Source organism: Dendronephthya gigantea, unplaced genomic scaffold (genome assembly GCF_004324835.1).
Source record: "Dendronephthya gigantea isolate DGI-Jeju-01 unplaced genomic scaffold, DenGig_1.0 000001F, whole genome shotgun sequence".
Classification (NCBI taxonomy): domain Eukaryota; kingdom Metazoa; phylum Cnidaria; class Anthozoa; order Malacalcyonacea; family Nephtheidae; genus Dendronephthya; species Dendronephthya gigantea.
This window is the reverse complement of record NW_021163011.1, coordinates 2,346,796-2,369,196: the sequence shown is the minus strand read 5'-3', so window position 1 is coordinate 2,369,196 and position 22,401 is coordinate 2,346,796. Positions and strand designations below refer to the sequence as shown.

General features: G+C 36.1%; 6 protein-coding genes across 7 annotated transcripts; 2 read left to right on the top strand and 4 right to left on the bottom strand.

Annotated features, from left to right (window-relative positions):
- Window positions 1-20: 20 nt before the first annotated feature.
- LOC114527349 (profilin-1A-like) lies at window positions 21-7,552 on the bottom strand. The gene is made up of 2 exons (XM_028548989.1): window positions 7,368-7,552; window positions 21-931 (listed from the first exon to the last, which is right to left on the bottom strand). The coding sequence occupies exons 1-2, from the start codon at window positions 7,476-7,478 to the stop codon at window positions 656-658; spliced, it is 387 nt and encodes a 128-aa protein (XP_028404790.1). The 5' UTR covers window positions 7,479-7,552; the 3' UTR covers window positions 21-655.
- On the top strand, window positions 1,070-11,835 carry LOC114527320. Its single transcript, XM_028548984.1, has 7 exons — window positions 1,070-1,104; window positions 8,684-9,152; window positions 9,582-9,685; window positions 10,061-10,217; window positions 10,400-10,466; window positions 10,777-11,021; window positions 11,322-11,835. Exons 2-7 carry the CDS (start codon window positions 8,865-8,867, stop codon window positions 11,529-11,531), a joined length of 1,071 nt encoding a protein of 356 aa, XP_028404785.1. The 5' UTR covers window positions 1,070-1,104; window positions 8,684-8,864; the 3' UTR covers window positions 11,532-11,835.
- On the bottom strand, window positions 5,129-7,220 carry LOC114527333 (mediator of RNA polymerase II transcription subunit 34-like). Its single transcript, XM_028548988.1, has 2 exons — window positions 6,584-7,220; window positions 5,129-6,265 (listed from the first exon to the last, which is right to left on the bottom strand). Exons 1-2 carry the CDS (start codon window positions 7,135-7,137, stop codon window positions 5,863-5,865), a joined length of 957 nt encoding a protein of 318 aa, XP_028404789.1. The 5' UTR covers window positions 7,138-7,220; the 3' UTR covers window positions 5,129-5,862.
- Window positions 11,836-12,400: 565 nt separating the features above from the next.
- On the bottom strand, window positions 12,401-14,393 carry LOC114525791 (E3 ubiquitin-protein ligase PPP1R11-like). The gene is made up of 3 exons (XM_028547221.1): window positions 14,165-14,393; window positions 13,794-13,902; window positions 12,401-13,368 (listed from the first exon to the last, which is right to left on the bottom strand). The coding sequence occupies exons 1-3, from the start codon at window positions 14,222-14,224 to the stop codon at window positions 13,214-13,216; spliced, it is 324 nt and encodes a 107-aa protein (XP_028403022.1). The 5' UTR covers window positions 14,225-14,393; the 3' UTR covers window positions 12,401-13,213.
- Window positions 14,394-14,480: 87 nt separating this feature from the next.
- On the top strand, window positions 14,481-15,880 carry LOC114525782 (J domain-containing protein-like). Its single transcript, XM_028547210.1, has 3 exons — window positions 14,481-14,771; window positions 15,372-15,571; window positions 15,731-15,880. Exons 1-3 carry the CDS (start codon window positions 14,608-14,610, stop codon window positions 15,868-15,870), a joined length of 504 nt encoding a protein of 167 aa, XP_028403011.1. The 5' UTR covers window positions 14,481-14,607; the 3' UTR covers window positions 15,871-15,880.
- Window positions 15,565-20,498, bottom strand: LOC114525771 (general transcription factor IIF subunit 2-like). Of its 2 annotated transcripts, XR_003687253.1 has the most exons (11): window positions 20,299-20,498; window positions 19,834-19,907; window positions 19,407-19,425; window positions 18,164-18,293; window positions 17,963-18,016; window positions 17,413-17,494; window positions 17,179-17,278; window positions 16,640-16,783; window positions 16,237-16,366; window positions 15,966-16,005; window positions 15,565-15,757 (listed from the first exon to the last, which is right to left on the bottom strand). XR_003687253.1 is itself a non-coding variant. In XM_028547195.1 (9 exons), the coding sequence occupies exons 1-9, from the start codon at window positions 20,350-20,352 to the stop codon at window positions 16,247-16,249; spliced, it is 777 nt and encodes a 258-aa protein (XP_028402996.1). In that variant the 5' UTR covers window positions 20,353-20,497; the 3' UTR covers window positions 16,225-16,246. The 2 variants fall into 2 exon arrangements, 1 of the variants encoding a protein (XP_028402996.1); XM_028547195.1 differs by lacking the exons at window positions 15,565-15,757; window positions 15,966-16,005 and having other exon boundaries at window positions 16,225-16,366; window positions 20,299-20,497.
- Window positions 20,499-22,401: the final 1,903 nt, after the last annotated feature.

The following is a 22,401-nucleotide window of genomic DNA, read 5'->3' as shown; positions in this document are numbered from 1 at the left end:
CGAATTTAATCATTTCAGGTTTCATTATACGATTTGATCTTAAGGCCATGTTACACGGTGCAATTTTTCTTGCAACTTGCAATGCAATTCTACTTTTAAGAGATGTATTATATATTTGGGAACGACGAAACCTTTGTGTTTATTACACTTCATGCACTTTTCTTCTGCAAGGCTCGATCGATTAATGCAACATGCAAATTTATATATATGATTAATATCGATCCAAAATTTCTGAATCGATTTTTGATAGTGAACCGACACGATGAAATGATAGTGTAACAATCTAGAGAGATCATCCACGGGGTTTATATGTTTTAAGAATGTTTTACCACAGCTGCCCATTTGCACCATAATTCCGTCTTATATCCGTGCCTCCCCTCCTGATCTCCCGAATTGAATGGAATTCCGCCATTGCATGGTGGAAATACTCATTCACCTTAAATGACAAGGCTAAAGCTGCATGATTTTTTCATCAGAATAAATTTTATACTACTTTAGCTTTATACAATTACAATTAGTTTTACATGTTTCTGCATGGCCAAACAGCTGAAGGACAAAATTTATCTTTGGCACAAAAATTTTTTGAAACCCACTCAGAATGGCATGGGTCTTTAAATTGTTTTGCGTGCATGGACGTGTTTATACGTTAACTGTATTAATATTCGACCATGATAAAGTGATCGGCAAGTGTTTCAATCACAGAACAGCAATCGGCAAACTCCATTCCTTCATTGTACGTTCCGATTATTAAACACCTATTCGTTTTCACTGCAATACCACCTTCTTGTCTATTACGAAACAGGATGGCTCGTCCAGGATCTATTCGCAGAAAACTGAATTTCGCTTGACCCAATGTTATTCCGGAAGAATACAACTTTGATGGATCGGTTGTGATTGCTGTGACAATATCTTGGATCTCACAGTTTGGAATCTGAATGAAAGAAAATTAGGAAAATGGCAGTTCACGAGGGTATCTGAATTAGTTTTGTTGGTAAAACGTTTATATGGATTCTGTATTTTTGTATTCTGAAATCTCTTACAATTGTGTGCCCTGGAGCAATGAAACTGTGAAAGCTGGACGTCTTCACTGCATTTTTGATTCAGGTAATTCCAATTCGACTCTAATATATAATCGACTTTCGTCTATTGTCTGACACCCTTTCAGGTATTCTAGCTTTCATCCGGGTCTGCATGTGGTTATATTGAACTAAGATCATCGGTTATAGTCGGTTCCAAGCGAGGTAAAAGTGTTTGAAACTTTGGTTTAGTTACAAAGATCAATTGCTGCTAATAAAGCGTCCCATCCAATCTCGCTTGAAACCGACAAATCATAGCCTGCAACGCAGACTATATATGGGGTATATATAGTCTGCTAATCAGCGGCACAAAGCTTGTATGGTCACGTGAATGTTCGAATTATTTCCGGTGTTATAATTATGATTATGTATATTACTTTGCGCGCAAATTGCATAATTATTTGTGACAACATGGCCGCGCTGATGTGCGTGCTGTGTTTCTCTGTGCTGGAAAAGAAGTCAGATATAAATCTCGTAAAAGGAAAGCGTTCTCTCGACATTGCGGCCGAACTAGAAGATTTGGATTTCGTTGTCCAACCTGTTTCCAGACATATTTGTCGGCCATGTCTCAGTCTGGTTTCCCAAAGAATCACGCATCGTCAAAAGCTGGCGAATCTGAATCAAAAGCTAAAGGATGACTACCTAGCTAAAGCCCGAGCGAATGGTGTAACAGTGAAGATGAAGCACCCGTCGAAGCGTTCTCTACCAGACGATTTCGACAAAGAGGCAAACACAGAGCAAAGGGAACCTCGACCGCTTGCGCCAGTTTACGTAAGCCCACCGGTAACATCTGTCGAGACACCTCGTTCGAGTACTGCCTCTCCTCATCATGGCATTATTCCGTCGCCATATGATAATACATTCCAACCGATTGCGTCGTCCACACCAGTAAAGCCTCGTCCGGCCACTTCACGACCGCCTTCTGACAAATCACATCAGAACGTTAAGGACACATTAGTATCAGTTAATGTGCAATGGAAAACCCAAGCTACCACCAGAATGCTACCTGCAGACTTATGTTCCCTTGGTAAGATGATGTGTCGTGGCACATACACTCAAATTGCGAGGGCTGCCTGGAAGAATATCAAAATCAGAGAACAACTGATATTGTTGTTTCTAAAGGAAATAGACAAGGAGTCATGCAACATATGTTCAAGTAAAAAGCCAAGTATGCTAAGAATGACTAAAAAAGATGCTATCCTGAACTTCACACCCACAAAACTTGAAAAGGAATTGAAAGAACGTACACCTCTGTTACACAGTGTCTTGTTGACTGCCTCTGTACGCAGAAGACGGAGTGCTGAAGACCTGTTCTGGATTCCAGCAGTTTGTATGGCTGCAGCAGTGTGCCTAAAGAACCGATGCCCCAGCATGACAGCTGTGCAGCTTGTGAATACCATAATGATCCAACATTCAGGTTTAATGGTAAGATTTGTTTTACCATACTTTTAAATACAGTATTCATCTTAGTATAGTCTTGTTTAACCTTATTTTGTTTGGTGGCATTGACAGTGGATAATATTTTCTGGGTTTTTTTAATTTCAGTCCACACTGTCTCGTCTTGGAGTGTATCGTGTTACTGTGTCCCATACCTTCCTATACAGGAAGCTTGATGAATATGGGCACAATCACAATGCTGCTATTTTGGAGAGGGTTGCTGCTGAAGGAAAGAGAGTGCAGGAAGATATTGACAGGGAAGATGAAGTTGACAATGCTGCACTTGAAGACACTGGGCACCACATTGCCCCAGATATGGGAAGAAAAATCGTGTTTGACAATTTTGACTTCAAGCAAAATGTGCATCACATGACCGAGGAACATCAAAATGTCGACAACCACTGGGTTAGCCATATGTGCACAGAGAACAGAGTGTCTGGTAACCATCTGTCAACTGTGCCACCTAAACTGTCCACAATCCTTACAGTAGATAATGGAGTATTTATCCCAGACAGAGAAGAGCATGTGCTACAGAGGGAGAATTATGCTACACTGGTGGCACAAATGATTGTTAAAAACATTGTTTGCTTGCATTTTTTGAGCAAGTGTGCCCCAAGGCAGATCAAGCACCAGTATCAGGTTGAAATGAGGAAGAAAACAGATACAGTGAGTAAACCTTATTGTAACATGATATGCAATACCTCACTTGCATGTACCATATATATTTGTTCTGCTTCTAACAAACAGGGGTCCCCAAGGAATCTTATTACAATCTCACCTGATTCCTCACAGTGATTCCCCCACAAGTTTAGTGAGTAAACCATGTAGAGAGTTCCTTAATGATACCTTGAGCATTCTTTCAGATTTCCATGCACAAATGAAGTTCTTGCAGGTATGTACCATACAATAATTCCACATAATAAATCTCTTAATAACCTTGCTATTGTCAGTTTTTTATAGTAGAAAAATACCATACATTGGCCTTTCATGTATGAACCTAGCCTGCACCACAGACGATATATTGGATCAAACTATATAGTATGTGATGCATGGCCGCAGGGTAGTAGAAACCTCGCTTCACTTGCAAAACCGCTGTCTGATATTTTTCTAGTATGGGCCCTTCCCTTGGTTATTAACACTAAAAAGTAATACTGTACTGTACTTTCAAGATGTCACAAAGTTTGCTCCTATTTTTTTATTTGTAGGTTGCCTTTGATTATTTTTATAATCCAAGTGCACCATTTGATCAGTGCACTTTGTATGCAGACAGGAACCTGATCAACCGACGGAATGTTGTTGAAGAAGTCAAGACGAAGTTTAGTGCATGCAAGCAGTTCTTCAATATGGAGATTGAGGCACGAATTGTTGCAGCAACACTGAACACTTTGCAGATAAGTGCAACTGATGATGAACCTGAAGAATCTGTGCTTCCTCAATCTTTAAAACAAGCACCTCTTTCTACACAAAAAGAGTTCCTGAAAGATTTGTCTTTAAAGATTGTGGATAAATTTATTTTACATGAAGAGAATGTAAAATCATTAATAAACAAGTTGGAAAAGGAATTAAATTCAACAAAATCTGCCCCCACTGGGCGTTACCCATGCAGACATCAAGGATGTCTGAAATCATTCAAATACAATGGCAAGAGCAGGATTGAACATGAGAAGACTCATGGATTGCATGCTGACAAAGCACAATCCACCATAGAAGATACCTCAAGTGTATCAATTTGCAAACGAGATGACATGTTCTCCTATCAACTTGCACTCCTTGAGTATGGAATGCTGTTTGTAAATTTCTGCAATGCTATCTCTGAAGGAGATGGTCTACGTATAATACGCTGTTGGAAATTCTTCCTTTTGTTTCTGAAGAATGATGGTCAGAGAAGTTGTAAGTACGCATTGGAAGCACTTACAATTTTGTGCCAAATTCATGTCCTTCTGTCTCCACGAGATGCCCATCGGCTGATTTGGAACCGGTCAATTAAAGCCAGATATGGTGCAGGAGGAAACATTCCCCTAGATCTTGCATTGGAGCATTACAACAGAGTATTAAAGGAAGTCATCAAGAAGATGGGGCCAAATGCATCTAATGAAAAGGCTGTCAACCGTTTCTGCAAATCCATCACAGTTACCAAACAATTAATGGAAAATTTTGACCAAGACTGCCAGCTACGTAAGCAGTCTGGGCGTCATATCAAAACAAAAGCAACCTCTGACTTAAACAAAGTTATAAAAGAACTGGTGAAATGTGATGCTCTCACAGAATGTTCAAACCGGAAGTTAAAGAGATTTACTAACATTGCACCATCAATACTAAATGGTTTTGATATGAAATCAATGTTTAAGTGGTTGACTGAGCACAAGAAATCAATTTATTTACACAAGACAGCCAGATAAATAAAAAAATTATATTTTTATGTATGTCATAAATTATATATCTCAATTTAATAAAGTCTATAAGCTTGTGCTGTTGGGTTATTGGCCATTTTTATCACCCTGTATACATATATATATATATATATATATATATATATATATATATATATATATATATATATATATATATATATATATATATATATATATATATTTACATTTGAAATGAATCACATTTTAAATTCCAATTTAGCATTCCATGTCATCATTAGCATTGATACGGTGGGATGCTTCAATAGCAAGTGTGTTCAACATAGAACTTCTGTTCGTAACAGTTTCACAAGAACTGTCAAGTTCACTCATGATATCACTGAGTTCTGATGCCATTGAGATGTCCATTGTATCATGGGTAAGCAAGTTCAAATCAGAGTCATCTCTGATTTCTTGCCATTCTGAGTCTATGTCAAACTCTTTGTCATATTCCTCAATGCCAAGTCCAATATCAGCGATGTCCTCAAAAACATCGCTTAGAATCATTAAGACTCTCTTGGCATGTTCACTCCGCCATATTTCAACAGCATTCTGGATGTCTTCCATTGAAAAGAGCTGATAGCAACTCTGTACAACCTGTGCAATCTGAGGCTTTCCAAACTCAAAAAATATGTTTGGATACAATACAGGTTTGATTGACTTGTCTCTTAGTTCCATCATGTATGTTGTCAATTTTGCCTCTAATGCCTTCCTCTGTTCCTGACCAACCGCTCTTCTCTTAGTGTAGTGGTACTTTCCCTCTTCCAATTCCTTCACTTTCATTAACATTGAAAACTTACATTTCCCAGCTTTGGCAGCACAGGTACATGTGGTGGCACAAACATCGCAGCATTTACAGCCTTTGCATTTGATGACATGATTACCTGGAAAATATTTCAGAATTTCTTTTCGCCGACATTCCTTGTTCTCCAAGTACTTTTTCATGTCGTCTCCACAATGTGATAAAAGTCCTCCTCCAACTCCAGCTTAAAAGTTCTCCAGAGAATCGCACACTGTTTTATTGTTTGGCAATAAATGATTGTTCTGGGAGTTCTTGTCTTTTCAGTTCGAACATGCTCAATAACATTGTCGAACACATCGCCAAGGGGAATTTCATTATCAACATATTGCATCGCATACGTCAGGTTTGCCCGGTCTGGACTCACCTCGATCTCCAATGTATTTCCACGGTTCATTTGCAGAACATTGAAGATCTTGGATTTAGTAGAAATTGTAGCAGTTGCTGTACATGCAATGAAATTGACATCTTTGAATAGTGCCCTCAGCTCACCCAAGTTCCCATACCACTTCCTGAAGGGCACAGGTTTTGCTCCAGGTAGCCCCCTGAAAGTAAAAATGAAAAAAATATGGCATAAAACCAACGTTCATGTTCAATTTCTTTGATGAACACATTTAAAATTGCATGGTTTCAACATTGAACTGATTGAAGTATTTCACAAGAATAAACAAGGAAAAAGCAACTTTGCAATAAGTATGTATTTTCAAAATTTTGATACTATGATTATTACGATGATGATATTAAATTAAAATTATATTAATTTCCTTAGCAGATAGCTGCTTGTGATTGATGACTACATATATAGTTAGTATGAGTGGACACATTTCAATGTAAACAACAGAACAACCTTTAATAGTACTTACCATTGACTGATGCAGTGAGCTTCGTCCACTGCAACTAGAACACAATGCTCAATGAAGTATGGCGTTCTTAGCATCTTTTGCCATCGCTTTACACTTAGCATCGATTCAGGAGTAGCGTAAATATAGGCATAGTGACCTTCTTCGATCTCTCTCAACACATCCTCGTTTTGGCCTTGGTACACAGCAGCAGCATTTAATCCTAAGGACTTCAAATACGCGACTTGGTCGAGCATCAGAGACACCAAAGGACATATTACGATGGCAATGCTGGTTCCAACGACTTGTTCTTCGAGAAGGTCAGCGAGGAGAGGAACCGCTTGGAATACTAGAGACTTCCCGTAGCCTGTGCCAGCACTAAAGAAGATATTCTTACCGAGTAAGAAGGCTTTGAGTGCTTCGACTTGCTCTCGATGAAGACTTTCTACTTGAAAAAAACAGCATACAATCCGAATAGCTTCCGAAAAGTGCTCTCCTTCAAGTAAAGATGGTTCGATGAAGGACGCCATGTTGTTTGTGAAAATAATAAATATTCTGAAATTTTGATTATTTTGCATAATTATAAGCTAACCAATCAAAATGAGTCCCACAATTTCTCGGGAAACCCACGTGACCATACAAGCTTTGTGCCGCTGATTAGCAGACTATATATACCCCATATATAGTCTGCGTTGCAGGCTAACAAATCACGGCATGTCCTGTGTATGTTTACATGTCTGTGACTAATGTGAATGTACTGGAATACGTTAAATCAACAAAATCTTCGCTAATAATATTAAAAGTATACCACAAAGCCAGTGCTCGCGGCGAAACGTGTACCATTAAGACCATGGATAGCAGCTTTCGCTACTTGACTCGTCCCCAAGATAGTTTCATCGACAAAACTTTGCCAGATCATTTCAGTCAAATATATAGAACGCTTTGATATTTATTGGCCGTCAAGGTAACCAGCGATGTGGTAATTAAATGCAAATCGTTAACAGGGGGAAAAGGTCAACTCGGAGTTAGTGCGAGAGGCGAGAGCCTTGGTCATACTATATCTGTCATCTGGCGTGTAGCCAGACTATAATGATTTACTCCCTGCATGCATGTATACAAATTTCAAGAAATCATATGATTATTCATATAACTTTAGATGTAATGACTATTGGCCACACACTGTCTTTAATTCGTTATCAAAGTACGTTTCATATTTCACAATCATATAGATTATATACCCAAAGCAATTTAATCCGCGTATAGCCGCGGTCGCATCCTTTGTGGCATGCTTGCAATTAATATTAACACCGGGAAATCGCTGTTCTATAACATGCATGCATGCATATATGCTGATGAAAGTTTATCCAATATTGTAGGGTTTGATCGGGATAGGCATGCAATTTGCACAAAATTTCAACATTAACAAAAAATTGACCACCATGCACCTTATGCGTGCTGCAGGATATATCTACATCTTCCACAATTTCAAACTGAACAGTAGCTACATGTACGTAGGAGTGTAGCTTGTATAGCTAAGTTTCAATAGGTTCTACTACTTTTACACTTCTACTCATCTTCATGCTGTTGAATCTAACCTAGCCTTAGTTGTGAAAAAGTGAATATTGGTCGTGATTTTATCGATCGTTATGTATAGTGTCATTGTATTATGAAAGTTTTATTCAACTGAAGATCAAGCTGAAAAAAGCCTTGAAAATTATTTGAACGACGCTCATATATATAACATCGGAAATTTACTAATTTATATAGTGACAGTTTCAGTTATAATGACAGTCTGAATTTCTAATATTTTTTTGCCGGATTAGTCAAAATTTCATTATTTTTTTTAATTTACATGCAGCTCTTTAAAGAGTATTACCACTATGAACTTTATATTAAAAAGTCTGTACTAATATAACCCATGCAGTATCGTGACGCAGATATAATTAATTTGAAATAACCTTTAAGTAATTTATGAAATCATTTAGACCTACCGTTTTAATACGTATATATATATATATATAGCTATATAGCCTGCGAATGCGCCACAATGCACACGGCTCTTGTTTTTCTGTTAACGTTTTTGCCATTTTCTATCAATGGCCTGTCAATTTTTGGCCTTCAAAGTTGCCCGAGCAAGAATAATAAAAACATCCAGATATTATGGTCAGAATACACAACGTCCTATATCCGTGAGGATAGCAACGGAACACTCTCGGGAATATTCCCAAGGATTTGGAAGGCATCTTTGGCACAATGTTGTCCTCGCCTGAACCACACTTGGCATAAATTGGATGGTAAAAACATAATGAAAAAACAGGCAAGGGCAATAGATGCAATGGGCATCGCCAAAGACGATATTGTTGTAACATTCCCTATTCTGAGGAGTTTGAGTGACAGCAGTGCTCATGACTTGACTCTTTTCAAATTTGTTCCGTTCAAAGTTTCCCCTGGTCCTATGTTGCTGACAAACACGAAATCGATCAAAATGCATAGCGGTAGAGATTTTACATTCCTTCTGCCAATGTGGGTAAATCCTGTGTTTTACCTTATCTTGGCGATGGCCGCGTCTTCTGGTGTGATATTTTGGGTGACGGTTTGTATGGAATTACTTAAACTTTAATTTTTATACAGTCAAGTCATCAGTGCATGTTTAATTTACTTGAGCATTTAGGATTATGTATTCCAACCTAAATATGCTCTTTACTAAACGACCGTGAAAATGGAGGGCATTAGCTTGTATGATATCGCAGTTCTATCTTTTCTTCCACTCGAAGTCTTTTTACGTCACACCTATATAAATGACCCAATATATTAGTTTTAGTGCGCCTCTATGTAACACAGGTTCAGTACGTATTGCATGAAAATATGCTGTGATAAAAAATGCTTCGAATTAGGTATGTTATTCATTGAATGAATGAAAGGTTTTAAACCCGATAGAAATATCAGGCCCAGTGCACTGTTAAGTACACTTTTAGGTTGAAGTTTGCATGTATTGGAATACGTAAAATTTTCATAATTCTAGGAATTCCGAGACAGCGGTGAAAAACCTAATTACTCCTTCCGCAGCTTCATTCGGGAAATGGGAAATAGCATTTGGTTTTCAATTGTTACCATGACAACAGTTGGGTAAGAGCAGTGAGAGAAGCTGAAAAAATGAAATAAAAATTCCACATTGCGGCTGTTTTTGTCCGTCTGCGTCACATAAACGATAACAATCATACCCTGCGCCCGCATGACAAATGCATGAATTACCTTCAATTTGTTTCTGACACAATTTAAGTATATTGTGTGTTGAAGTGACAAGAGTTTAGCTAAGTTTGTGCAATGTAAAATATTTCTTGATGTAACACATCACAAACCGACTAATATAACGAAATATGGACCCCCCTAAAGTTGGGTCAATATGCTGCCGGGATCCGCCTCGGAGCAAAGAAACGAATTTTGCATGGTATATTGTGAACACGATTTCTCAAATGTTTCAACATTTGGAAATTTTTTCAGTTATGGCGACATTGTTCCACGATATCTACTTGCAAGGATTTACGCGATAATCTGGATGTTAACAGGGATTGTTCTTGTGTCACTATTTACAGCGTACACCTCCAGTGCAATGACAACCCATTATATGAATGAAAATAAAAGTTTGTTTGGGAAAAAGGTGCCGTTGTTCGTACTTGTACAAAGAGTTCTTAATACCAGTAGAGCAATTTATAAATGTTTTTAAAATCTTAAATTATACCTTTTTAAGTTTTAACGTATCCATTCGCCTGATGATCTCTTTGACTTTGAGCGTGAAATACTATAATCGTATGACGAATTCGTTTCTTGTTTCATTCACAGATAGGTGTATTCCGAAGCACACGAATATTTTTTCAAAACGAAATCAACTTCGGAGCAAAAATGACGGGTAATAACATCTTTAACAATGCCTCGTACCCATGTAGACGTCTCCGCGTTTCAGTCGTCGAACTTTTAATGTGCCGAATCAAATGCAAATGAGATTAAACATAGACTTTAGCTCATTATGTTTGGAACATGAAAAGTTCGACGTCTGAAACTGGCCTTAGCAAGACGAGTTGACAATAATGAGTTGTACTGCACTTTTATTTAGTCTCCAAACCATGCATGCATGGAACTTCAGTCCTCGGAATGAAAAGCAGAAATGTAAGCTGTAGTGGCTACTTTTAGTTTATATACAATGTTTTGTGTTTTGACAGAATACAATGAGCGAGAAGCCTTTCGTGCCTTGAATGAAGGAAATATTTCAAGAATATTGTTTCCGGACTTCATGGAAGCTATGTACCTTTTATCGAAAACTGACAAAAAATTTACCAAGGGGTTGCGTATTGTCGATTGCATCAACCATCCATTCAAACTGGGAATATATATTGCGGCTACGAATGAGTTGAATAACGCGTTCTTGACTTGTCTTGCCATGACGTTAAATTGGTACTATTTAGAGGTAGACTCACTTGTATTATTGTCGATGTTGTGATTGGTATGGTGCATGGGAGTGATAACTAAAGGAATACTTGTACCACACGTGATTTTTTCTTATAGTGAAGTAAATGAGAAATTGAACTTAGTCAAACATGTTCTTTTGTTTGAATGTGTACATGACAAGAGCAATGGATACCATATATCTTCATCAAGTATTACCAATATCGACAAGAGATAGCGATATAGATGATTTGCACATACATGCATTGGCAGGCAGAAGAGACGAGCACTTCACCAGATTACTTATCATTTAATGTTTTAGGAGAGCCAGAATGATTTCTCCAAGATTGAAGATTCTGATATCGAAAACTATTCCCTCGACAATGTCTTGGATGATTTCATGGTAAATCTTACCATTTACGTGCTCTTTTTCTCTGGATCTATTTTGCTTCTAAGTGTTATTGTTTGGGTGGCCAGACCCAAGCTTCATCGAAGACTCTCGAGATCATATGCTGATAAAAACAACGCCTAAGAAGAAATTATACAGAGAAAAAAGGAACGACATGAAGATATTTTCAAGAGATGTTGCGGTGTCACCATATATCTATTATATTATATAACTTTATATAATGTACTGTATGTTCATATAATTGCAATAATTGTATAAAGTTCGCATGCATGGTCAAAGTGCAAGCATGATCTTCAATATTGGACCGTGTTTATAGTTAAAAAGGAGAGGGATATTTGAATGTTTGGAATCACTTTGGATATATTAGGCCTAGATGCAAACTAAGTTTAATTTTTACGGATTCAACAATGGAGGTATACTAGATGTGTGTATAATAGATGTAAGAATACTCGTCTTTATAATGCAGGCTGTTTATATAATGAATATATAAAAGTATCTAAACAACTCTTTGTTTGCACATGTAACTGTTTTTTATGGGTTGTTTCTTGACACGTTTCAACAAAACGTTTTTTGCAGATTGTCTTCCTCCGCAGGGACACTAATACCACCCCAGCACGTAAGTATCACTGCGCTGGATCGTTACTTTGAAGTTACAGAACGAATTTTCATCCAGCTTATCCTGCATATCAGAGCAAGAATATGCATATCCAAACATAGGCGGCCCAAAATTAATGGTTTTTTAGACTAAATATATCAATTTTATGCATACTAATCCTTTTATAGCTTGTGGCAAGGCGGTGTTACTGTGTTTGTCGCACGATGGTCTGTCCAGTCTCGTACGTGCGACGTTCGCGTCGTCTCATCAGTTTAATATATTCCATATTATTTAGATGTTGAGATAAATTTTCCTAGGTTTAAACTAACTTTGAATGCGCGCACTAGATATTGATGATCTATACTGTTTGATTAACCTTTTTATTAGAGCACACCGTATTTCACATGCATAAAAAACATCTGTCGCATTGGGACAAAGCGAAAAAAAAAAAAATTACGTAGCTAATGCAAGCATATCCAGGAGCTGAGTTGTACACTGAGTGACCATAAAAAAAGATGGCAGCATATTGATAAAAAATAAATGCAAATTCAAATTGGTTACTAGTACCATAACAATATTAAATCAATGTTAAATATTGTGGAAATGAGGATTGACTACCATATGACAAACATTTGTACATGCAATTAAAGTTTCTTTTACAAAATGAGATTCTGGATCCTGGGAATTAAGGAGCATGTATATGCGGATACTTGATATGTTATATGCCTTGCAGGGCTCAAATTAATGGACGGTCATATAGCAATAGCTAGCCTTCCATTTGCATTATCACTTTGACTGGAGATATCTCGGCCGTAATTTCGAGCCCTGCCTGAAGAAACACACCAAGTGTCACATGTGCTTGTCACATCTATAATGCTTGTCACACCCATTAGGTGATTTTCGCCTAATGGATGTGACAAAAACACTCAAGATTTTTTCTTTTATCTGATTTAAATTGCCCAGAAAATGTTTTCAAAATACACGGTTGCAAACTGGCTGATTAATAATTTGAATAGAACATTCATTTTGGACTTTTATACAAGACCATTTGATAGAGATTGAGCCACTTGATAGAGATACAACTATATGCCTGTAGGTGGATGAAGTACCCAAGCCCACTTCCATCACCCAGCACTTTAGGTTAAAGAACAAGGAATGCCCACGCTAGTGTATGGACCACATGTTATATGGATTACTGGGATTACATAGATTACGATGTGTCGCCAGCCTTTTCCTCATGTTTATGTTTATGCTTTTTTTTATGACCAGGACAGTAGGCGTTATGTCCCCCATCACCCTCACCATCAGATTCACTTTCCGACGATGATTCCCCAAATAATCGAGGTTTCTCATAAATACAACAACCTGGAATAATTTACTTTCATTAGAGGTAGTATAATCTGGAGATGATAGACCCCCCCCAATTAAATGCCATGTTGCTGATCATTATATTGCTGTACATGTTCATTGATGTTGCTGGTCAATTTGACCTTTGGCCAAATAATATGTGCTGCTCTCTGCTATTTCTGCTGTAGTGCTTTCTGCTGTAATTCTACCCTCTGTACAAGAAGATTTTTATATCTAGGAGGCATATATTCCCATATAATTTCCCATGCTAAAGAAACCTCCCAACTACACTATAACTTACCCACATGTATGACCAGAAAACAATTATAAGCCCATGTTGAGGGTAGATCGTATTAACCATTGAGATGAATAAGGTTTATTCATTTCAATGGTACCAATATTGACAGATAATACAGGTTTAATTATGCAGTCTGATCACTCACATTTTGAAGACTTTTTGCCCATAAATTCATTGTCCACTGTATCAGCTTTCCATTGAACTTTCTTTTTATCTTCACTCTTCCTAAGTTTAAGTACTACGGGTTGAGGATCCTAACATTAGATAAATAAGTTATGTAGGTACAACTTGGAGTAACTTTTTGTCTAGTTTGACAATCAAAAAGCCTAATATATAGTTTTTTCCATTACTGTTTTTAACACTGTTCTACTTTTGAGTTGTTTTGACCCAATAGTCTCGTTTCTGTTCGCTAAATATAAACATGGTTCCAGAACAACAGGCGCACGGTAAAGCAGAAATTTATATACCAGAAATACTGGGGGTGCAAAGCTTTAATTCTTCAGATTGTGCACTAACCTCATTTTGAGAGCTCGTTTCAGTGACTGTTGATGTTCCTGGCACTTCTTTTTCTGCCATTTTTATTATTTTTTAATTTTTAAAGAGCTGTCAGCTGTGCTACCACTTTCCCCGTTTATTATTTCTTTTGCTGGTTGATCTGCTGTTTAATAGTGCTGTGATTGCTGTGAATGCTTTGTAATGAGTTTGTATTTTTGTATTTGTATCTCTTTTTCTTAGGAACTTGTTTCAGAGAAAGAATAACCATTCGTTTATGTAGAAAAATAAAATTGTCGTACGAACTTGCATATTTATTATGATAGTATCAGTCCTAAGCCCTTCTGCCCCTTCGGCCTTCACCAGGGAAGGATTTTTTGGAAAAACTAAGGAATTTTACGAGGAATTGGATTCAGTGGATTCACTTGATCATTTTTTGGCAAAGAAAAGTAAATAAATTTGCGTTCATGGCAGAAATTGCTAACCTTGCAGACAAAGAATATTTATACAAGCTTCTAGGCTGCGACGAATTATCAAGTGAAGAACAAATTATCACAGAGTACAAGCTAAGAGCAAAGGCTTTACACCCGGATAAAAATGGGGACGTTGAAGCTACAGACAATTTTATAACGTATGTCATTTCTAGGCAGTAGGCACTACTGTAACACCACCACAATAATAGTATGACAGTATGTGAACCATATGTATGTTTGCGTGATACAAGAAACAAGCATCACCTCATTTAAATTGGGGTTGTTTCTTTACCCTAGTTTTACTCAAGTCTTGAAGTTAAAGTATAGATTTAAAACAATAAGCTCATCTCTATCTCTAGACCCAGGAGAATTTACAAATTCACACTATAGTCACTGTATACATTCAGAGGGCAAAAGGAGTGTTAGAATTATATGATTTCCTTTACTTTTTCCTGAAAGAAGTGTGTAATTAAGGCAATCAAATGCCTGGTATATTACAAATAACCATTAACAAATCCTATTATCTTTTCTGACATCAATGTCTTTATACCATGGGAGATTTGGTTTCTCAATAGTTTTTCTCATGCAGAGTAATATGCATGTTTCATGTGTGCCTGAAATTTTTCAACGCTAAATACAACTTATGTCCAACTAAGTCCTTTTCCAACAGCTGTAGTGCTCAGATAGTTAATTAATTTATTTAATTTGACCATAAAATTCTAATGTGTGTTCACTTTTTTGCATTGACACACACATAGTTTGACAAGAGCAAAAGAAATCCTGTGTGATAAAGAGAAACGAAAACAGTATGATACTTGGAGACGTTCATGTCTGGATATTTCATTTGATGTATGGCTTAAGATGGCAGGGTCAAATCAGATGTCAATGCACTGGGCACCTCTAGCCAAGAAGCAAAAAATGATTGAAAATTGTGAAGATGGGATTGGTGATAATAAAGGTAATAAAAAAGCATTTCCCAATATTTCGGAAACAATTTTTCTCAACACAAAATTGCTCACAGTCAATGTTGGCATACATATGGATGGAAGCATTGTGTTATACTGTTGCACACATGTTTATATCTTCAGACTAAGATAATAAATTTTGTTTGAAATAGAAAGCAGCAGTACAAGGACCAAATCTCCTAAAGAAAAGAAATCTGAATCAGTTAACATTTGTGGCAAAAAAACTACATGGAAAAGAAAAGGAAGTTGGGGTGATTCAAAACTAAGTAAATTTAGAAATTACAAAATATAGATGTCAAGGCTTATGTATGAAATCACCCAAGAAATGGAAAAACTGGGCAGGAAATCCACAAATTTGTATACCATGTAAAATATGATATATTATACCCAATGTATATAGATACAGGTTTCCACAGATACTTCATACCTGGCAAGCACAAAAAATAACACATATGAATATATGTATTTGTATTTTGCAAACATATCCATCTTCTGCATAACACAACCATCAATCACACAAAAAGATAATTATTTTGAAGTGGCATGAACAGGAAAAATCCAAGATAAACCTGGCATCCCCATTGATGTCATGCAGTTCAGAGGTGCTATTCCATAATTTGATAGCTATGTTGAAATTAAAAGGGACATAACATAATACTTTAACATGATCATGTCGGAGTTTCTCTGGTATCATAATGTCTATATTCTGGCTTTAGTTCCCACATGTTCTTGTGTGGATTCTTCGTGTTGTATATACAGATGCTCTTGAGGATTTCTTTTAAATGTTCCTACCAAATGTTGTAAGATATATATTAATGTATAACATGTTACAACAATGTAACAATGTTGCATGACTAATAAACATAAAAAAAAACCAGAGGCAAGAGCAGAGATACTAGGTTCCTATATGTGTTGGGTTCCAGATATGCCAGATGCAAAAAAATAAGTAAAGCCTGGCCTCAATGTCAGCCTCAAGATATTTACTAGTTGCATGTAAAATTTGTATATACTGTACACATTACAATATATACTAGTACATTTTTAATTAAACAAGTTCATACCACTGGTTGTTGAGTTATTTTGATCAGGTCTTTCAGGAAGTAATATTGATGTCGTTCAAATGCTTTGAACAATAAATCAAGAACATAATCTTTATCTGCCCTTGCTCTTTTCCCATCCTGTTTCTTTTTCTTTTCATGTTCCTCCTATATTCAAAATGTGCAAAATATATTCCATTGATAAAAATATATAGACACATATATTCACTACACAATTGTTGAAAATTCCATGATACATGTCAAGAGATTTTCTATTCAATTATCTATTCAATTATCCTAATAAAACTGATTATTGTAAAGAAGAAACCACATTTTATGTGCAAAAGATGCTAAGCTTTTCATATTCAGATAATCTTTTTTATGCAGCAGCTTTGAATAAATACGAGGGTTACACTACTAATTAGTAATTAGGTTTTTGAATAACATAGTGGCATCCAAGTTATATATTTTAATACATCGATTAAATAAACAAGTCACAGGTCAGTGCAAACATAGTGTGATGTCAGGTGTACAAGAAATACATGAAAGTCTTTAAAACATACATCTTGTTTGTGCTGTGATATAGGTTTGTAAACATTGGACACAATGTTTGGTAGATGTTCAACTTTACGCACAGGTGCCATAGCAGACAGCATACTGTTCCTGTTGGAAATATATACTAGAATTAAATTGTGATAGTTTTAAGTTCTAAAGGGTGTTGTGGGAATGCACACAATAGTATTATATCTTCAAATGATGTTTATATAGGTTTTATGGAAGATGCTATAAATGCATACTTTTTCAAATTCATGTACTGTGGTGTTTGTGTTGCTCTGCAGTCACCTCGTTGGGTAATAACACCTTCTAGGCATATTTCATCTAGAATAGAACAAATTATTATTCATATCTATATTTAGTACATCGGCACTGACTGTGCCAAAGGATAGTTAATATACTAATGGAAGAATCAAACCATGCCCTTTTCCATTAAGTCCTGAAAATTTTAAACTAATCCTGTTCCTCGACTTAAAAATTACACTCTTCTGTTTGGTTTTAAGGTTAATTCATTTTACAAATATGATGGTAAATGGCCATGTTTGAATGAAAAGACAGAAAGGTTTTTGCAAACATTGGCATTCAACATTTGTGAATATCGCAGTAAGAATAAGCTGACAAAAAATATTAAAATATGTTAAATAGGAATAAGTAATAAGCTGTTCTGTTCACTAACAGAATCTTTAGATCAAAGCACTTGTTACTATATTCAGTCATTTACTTCAAGATGAAAATTAGAGGTAAAATTTATTTCTCTCTAGTAGCTTTACATAGATTGTTAGTTAATCCTACTTCTCATAACAGTTCCTTCTTCATCTTCTCTATCACCAACATTATCATCAAGCTCTTTAGGTAGATAGAACTTTGTTTGAGCTTATCATACAATTTATGATATACGCAGAGTATAGAAAAGACCACAGAAAAACATGGTGAATAATCTAAAGATCACAAAAAACCATGGTGAATAATCTAAAAAGCACACATGCAAGTCACCTGATCTTACTGCTTCCGAGAATACAGCTCGACTCTGTTCTTCTTTTAATAAAGTTAACTTATATTCGCTGGGTGCAGGAGAACCCTCTGATGCAGCTTGTACAAGGGATTCAGAAAGGCGGAAAATCACCTGAAAATAAAAACAAAAGTGAAAACAGGACCTGCATACACCAGTTGGTCACCACAAATCTTAGGTCTTTTAAAAATCTTCTTTAACTTACAGGAAAAAATGGAAGCTGCAGTACTAAAATTCTTGTAAACTAGAGCTATTATAGCAACTTAAACACTGTAGTCATGAAATTTATCACAACATGCTCTAGTATCATTTCTAATATATTGCACATTTTAAAAACAACTCAGGCAGGCAAAGGTCAAATAGACCAGTTCATTTAATCAAAAACTAGCATTTACAGTATTTTTTAAATCTTTCTACTACAACTTCCTACCACATAAGTGAAAATTGATTAGAAAAACAATACAAATTCAGCTTAGAAGCAGGAGTTACAGTACAAGAATGTGGGTCCTGTGATAGAATATGGTTGCCAAGTTGAAGTTTCTGACACAAATTTATCGATTCATCCTATCCTTTAACCTGAATTGGTATGTTCACCAGAGAGGCAGAGACATTACAAGATATTCCAAACAAGATAGCAAAAGATATTGCTGACCAACTGTGGTAAACTGTTAAACATGTTATTCATCTGGTTAACTATTGCGATAAACAATAAATTAACCAGATGAAGGAAAACGTCAAACAGAGTAAACAAATCCAAAGCCATCATTTAGGCTACCCCTATGGAATAGCTATGTGTCGAGCCTCCTTTACAGATGAGATCCTGTTGTTCATTTTATTATATTATTCTATATTTGACAAGCAGCAAGACTGAGAAAATGCTTGTCAGAAATTGAATGGTAAGGCAAGTTTTTTTCCTATTAATAATCCTTCTTATGCATCCAGTTTAACATATTGAAGCAATGTGCATATATCTCTAATGATAATATTTACAATTTATATAGTGCAAATACCATTAATTAACATATGTAGTATTTTCTACAAACAATAACTGCAGTACAATTACTCAATGGCAAATGTGGCAAATGATGAAAAATTTGGCAAATTTAAATTTAAATTGACAGAGACTGTTAGCTATGATTTATAATTAATGAAAAATTCAAAATAAATAAATAAATTGGTACCACTGTTTCCGGTGGTACAAGTTATCTATATGACATATATCATTACCTCCTTTTCTTTGGGATTCCTAAATTAAAATAAAAAGATTCCTAAATTATTAGGTAAAACAAAAAAGTTTTTTTATTATTATGTAAATATTCACCTAGCTACATATCCACCACCTTGTCTGATAACTCCATCTAATGGAAATCTTACCAATTACTAGCTGACATCTCAAAAGGCATCTCAAAGTTCAAACTATTTTGAGATATTGAACATTGCAAATTTATTGACAGTTTTCTGACTCAGATATGGCAACTTATAATATAGTAAAACTCTAAGAAAATTATTCTCAATCACTTTTTTTAAAATTGATTGCCATACCCTTTTAAGGGATAATTGAGTCGTAAATTATATACATTCTCAAACAACATTAATTTTGCAATTTAAACATTCACATGTTCATTTTGTTACACAATACTGTAGATATGCATACTTGTTGATGAGCAGTGTCCCAACAGCACCAGTATCATCTGCATGATTTAAAACACTTGCCAAGTACTTTGGTACCTTGAAAATTCCAAATATTTAAAATAACAATCTGTAACAATCATTCCTACTTTACTAATGAAATAGTTCGGGGTTTACAAATACCCTACAATGGCCAATAAAACATCATTTTAGCAGAAGGTCGTAACCACAATGAAACAAAACACTTTTTGTCATGTGATTCAGTGATTGCTACAAACATTTTTTTATTAATCTAAAACTTTATATCACAAGGTTTTCAATACAATACTACAATTTCGAAAATATTGCTGCAAATACGCTAATACTACAATACCGTATGGCCTTTTTACTATTGCTCGTGTATTTTCTATCCTACCGACTGACTTTTGGCCGAAAGCCACGTCGACTCTACGTATTAAAGAAAGGAAAATACAAATCAAAATAAGCGCACCTTCACCAACCATACTGGATGAGATGCACCGCTACAGTCTATTTCGTTTGTCATTGCTATGATTACTTCATTTCAGTCGCGATGAAACCAACAAACTTAAGAATATATGAAACCAAAATCCCACGAGGTAAACATGGCGGACATATTCATGATCACTTCCTCACTTTCATGAGTTCCATCCAGTTCAATGTTCATCCACCAAGTTCATTTATAATTCGTTCCTCAAGCCCGCGGTTAATTAGCTAGCGGTTAAACAACAGTGAGCTCTTCATAAAAACAAAGGCTTCTGATTGGACGTTCACGCCGTTGGAATCTTGTAATACAGTACAAACCGTAATACAGGTTTTTAGGTGCCATTCAGTGATAGAGTGACTATATAGAGGTATGTGTCTATAAAGAGCAAGCACGCGGGGGTGCTAGGGGAGGACGCGGAATGCTCAGACAGCGCAGTTTATTTAAGAAGGGAACTTCGGAACTGTGTTCGGAGCAAGGATGAGCCCTAAACATCTCACCAAGACGGCAAGACCCAGACCTAACGGCGTAACCTGCCCTTGGCGTGTGCATACGGGGCAGAAATAATTAATGTGCAGAAATAATTAACCATGAAATGTTCGAGATGTAGAATCGCTTTTTACCTTTTAATGGAAAGTTCATAATAAAAATTGTAACAGTTCTTCGTCTTTCATGTGATTTTCTGAATCAAATGATTACTTGTTAGTCTTGATAATTATGACGTCATGAATCAGGCATGCGAGTAACGGTCGGCTGCGTACTGCGTACACTCACGAGGGATATTTCATGAAGGCAAATGATCAATTCTATATAATTACCGGTATAGGGTTAGGATATCAAAGAAAGTGTATTATCGTTATCATCATTTAATTGTATAGATGTTTAATTTCCATACCAACGCTCTATAAGCTATATATACAACTATATTCAATTATGTTCAAGCGATTGCAATTCCCATCCATTTCGATCCACCCGTTAAGTGCACAATTACGCTTATATTTTACTGAAAGCGCGCAATCACACTCGTAATCATCGTTGAAATCATTTCCGTACAACTTTTCCACTCAGGCTATCCCTCCGCTATACCGGAGGTTGATGTTGAGGGGTCATTTCAGCCTAAATTTAATTAGCATTCGTTGGGAAGAACGTAATAATGTTTAGGAGAATGGTGATTTGCCAATCACAATTAATACATGTTTGCTTGTGAGTAAACTTTTAGAAAACTGGCTTTTACTTCGATAGTTGATTCTAAATTTTTTCACTAGTTGTCACTTCGTCTATTCGTTACCTAGCTGCATTGATAATGAAATGCTATTATGCTAATCTATCAATAATATTGATTGCTGTGCGTGCAATTGCTGATATAGGTTGGGTGTTACAAAGGTAAATGAAGGTTACAGGTAAAAAGGGAAAAAAGTTCTGACAGCATAAAAGTCACTGAGAGCATAAAAGACAACTGATGCATGTGATTTTGTCCTTGCAACAGCGGTCTTCATTGGTTGCTACACCGCACCATATTAATAAGTAAATATACAGTCTGTATTTTGGGATGTTTTTTTGCATGAAATGTGTGTTCCATTCACCTTGGATATACAGTAGTCCCTCGCTAACTCGAACAGATTACGTTTATTATAAGTAATACAATAAGGTATAAAATCCAATCGAATCATTCTTCAAGAGATATCATGCCTACCAATATGAATGGTCACCGAGAGTGGACGACGTTTTAAAATTAAAATGATCGAAGCTATACAAAAGGAACTAAAAAAGCTAGATCAATAACGACCGCGGCTCTACAGAAAATCTTTTGAAACTTTAAAATCAATTATACATTTATACACCGATTAACTTGTTGTTATTTCGATAGTTTCCAGTTGTCAAAATGCTATCTTCTCACATTTTCAAGTTTGCTGATCCATGATTCGAAACCAATGTTCGAGTTAACTGGATACATTTGACCAAGGCCAAGGGAAACCAAAATTTGTTCGAATTAGCGAGGAGTTCGAATTAAGCGAGTTCGAGTTAAGCGGAGTAAATTACTATAAAAAACACTGTCAAATTTAAGGGGAATTGGATTTAGTTCGAGTTAGC

Excerpts from the sequence above, each read along its gene's own strand:
- LOC114525791 (XM_028547221.1), bottom strand. The coding sequence starts at position 14,224 with ATGGCAGAAAAAGAAGTGCCAGGAACATCAACAGTCACTGAAACGAGC. Across the intron at positions 13,903-14,164 it reads AAACGAGCTCTCAAAATGAG|GATCCTCAACCCGTAGTACT; the intron begins GTTAGTGCACAA and ends ATCTAATGTTAG. Across the intron at positions 13,369-13,793 it reads GGGCAAAAAGTCTTCAAAAT|GTTGTTGTATTTATGAGAAA; the intron begins GTGAGTGATCAG and ends AAATTATTCCAG.
- LOC114527333 (XM_028548988.1), bottom strand. The coding sequence starts at position 7,137 with ATGCAAAATAATCAAAATTTCAGAATATTTATTATTTTCACAAACAAC. Across the intron at positions 6,266-6,583 it reads GCTCACTGCATCAGTCAATG|GGGGCTACCTGGAGCAAAAC; the intron begins GTAAGTACTATT and ends TTTTACTTTCAG.
- LOC114527349 (XM_028548989.1), bottom strand. The coding sequence starts at position 7,478 with ATGATCTGGCAAAGTTTTGTCGATGAAACTATCTTGGGGACGAGTCAA. Across the intron at positions 932-7,367 it reads CCGCGAGCACTGGCTTTGTG|ATTCCAAACTGTGAGATCCA; the intron begins GTATACTTTTAA and ends TCTTTCATTCAG.
- LOC114525771 (XM_028547195.1), bottom strand. The coding sequence starts at position 20,352 with ATGACAAACGAAATAGACTGTAGCGGTGCATCTCATCCAGTATGGTTG. Across the intron at positions 18,017-18,163 it reads CTCGGAAGCAGTAAGATCAG|AGCTTGATGATAATGTTGGT; the intron begins GTGACTTGCATG and ends ATCTACCTAAAG. Across the intron at positions 17,495-17,962 it reads AGAAGGAACTGTTATGAGAA|ATGAAATATGCCTAGAAGGT; the intron begins GTAGGATTAACT and ends GTTCTATTCTAG.
- LOC114527320 (XM_028548984.1), top strand. The coding sequence starts at position 8,865 with ATGAAAAAACAGGCAAGGGCAATAGATGCAATGGGCATCGCCAAAGAC. Across the intron at positions 9,686-10,060 it reads GTTACCATGACAACAGTTGG|TTATGGCGACATTGTTCCAC; the intron begins GTAAGAGCAGTG and ends AAATTTTTTCAG. Across the intron at positions 10,467-10,776 it reads CTTCGGAGCAAAAATGACGG|AATACAATGAGCGAGAAGCC; the intron begins GTAATAACATCT and ends GTGTTTTGACAG.
- LOC114525782 (XM_028547210.1), top strand. The coding sequence starts at position 14,608 with ATGGCAGAAATTGCTAACCTTGCAGACAAAGAATATTTATACAAGCTT. Across the intron at positions 14,772-15,371 it reads GCTACAGACAATTTTATAAC|TTTGACAAGAGCAAAAGAAA; the intron begins GTATGTCATTTC and ends ACACACACATAG. Across the intron at positions 15,572-15,730 it reads TGGGATTGGTGATAATAAAG|AAAGCAGCAGTACAAGGACC; the intron begins GTAATAAAAAAG and ends TGTTTGAAATAG.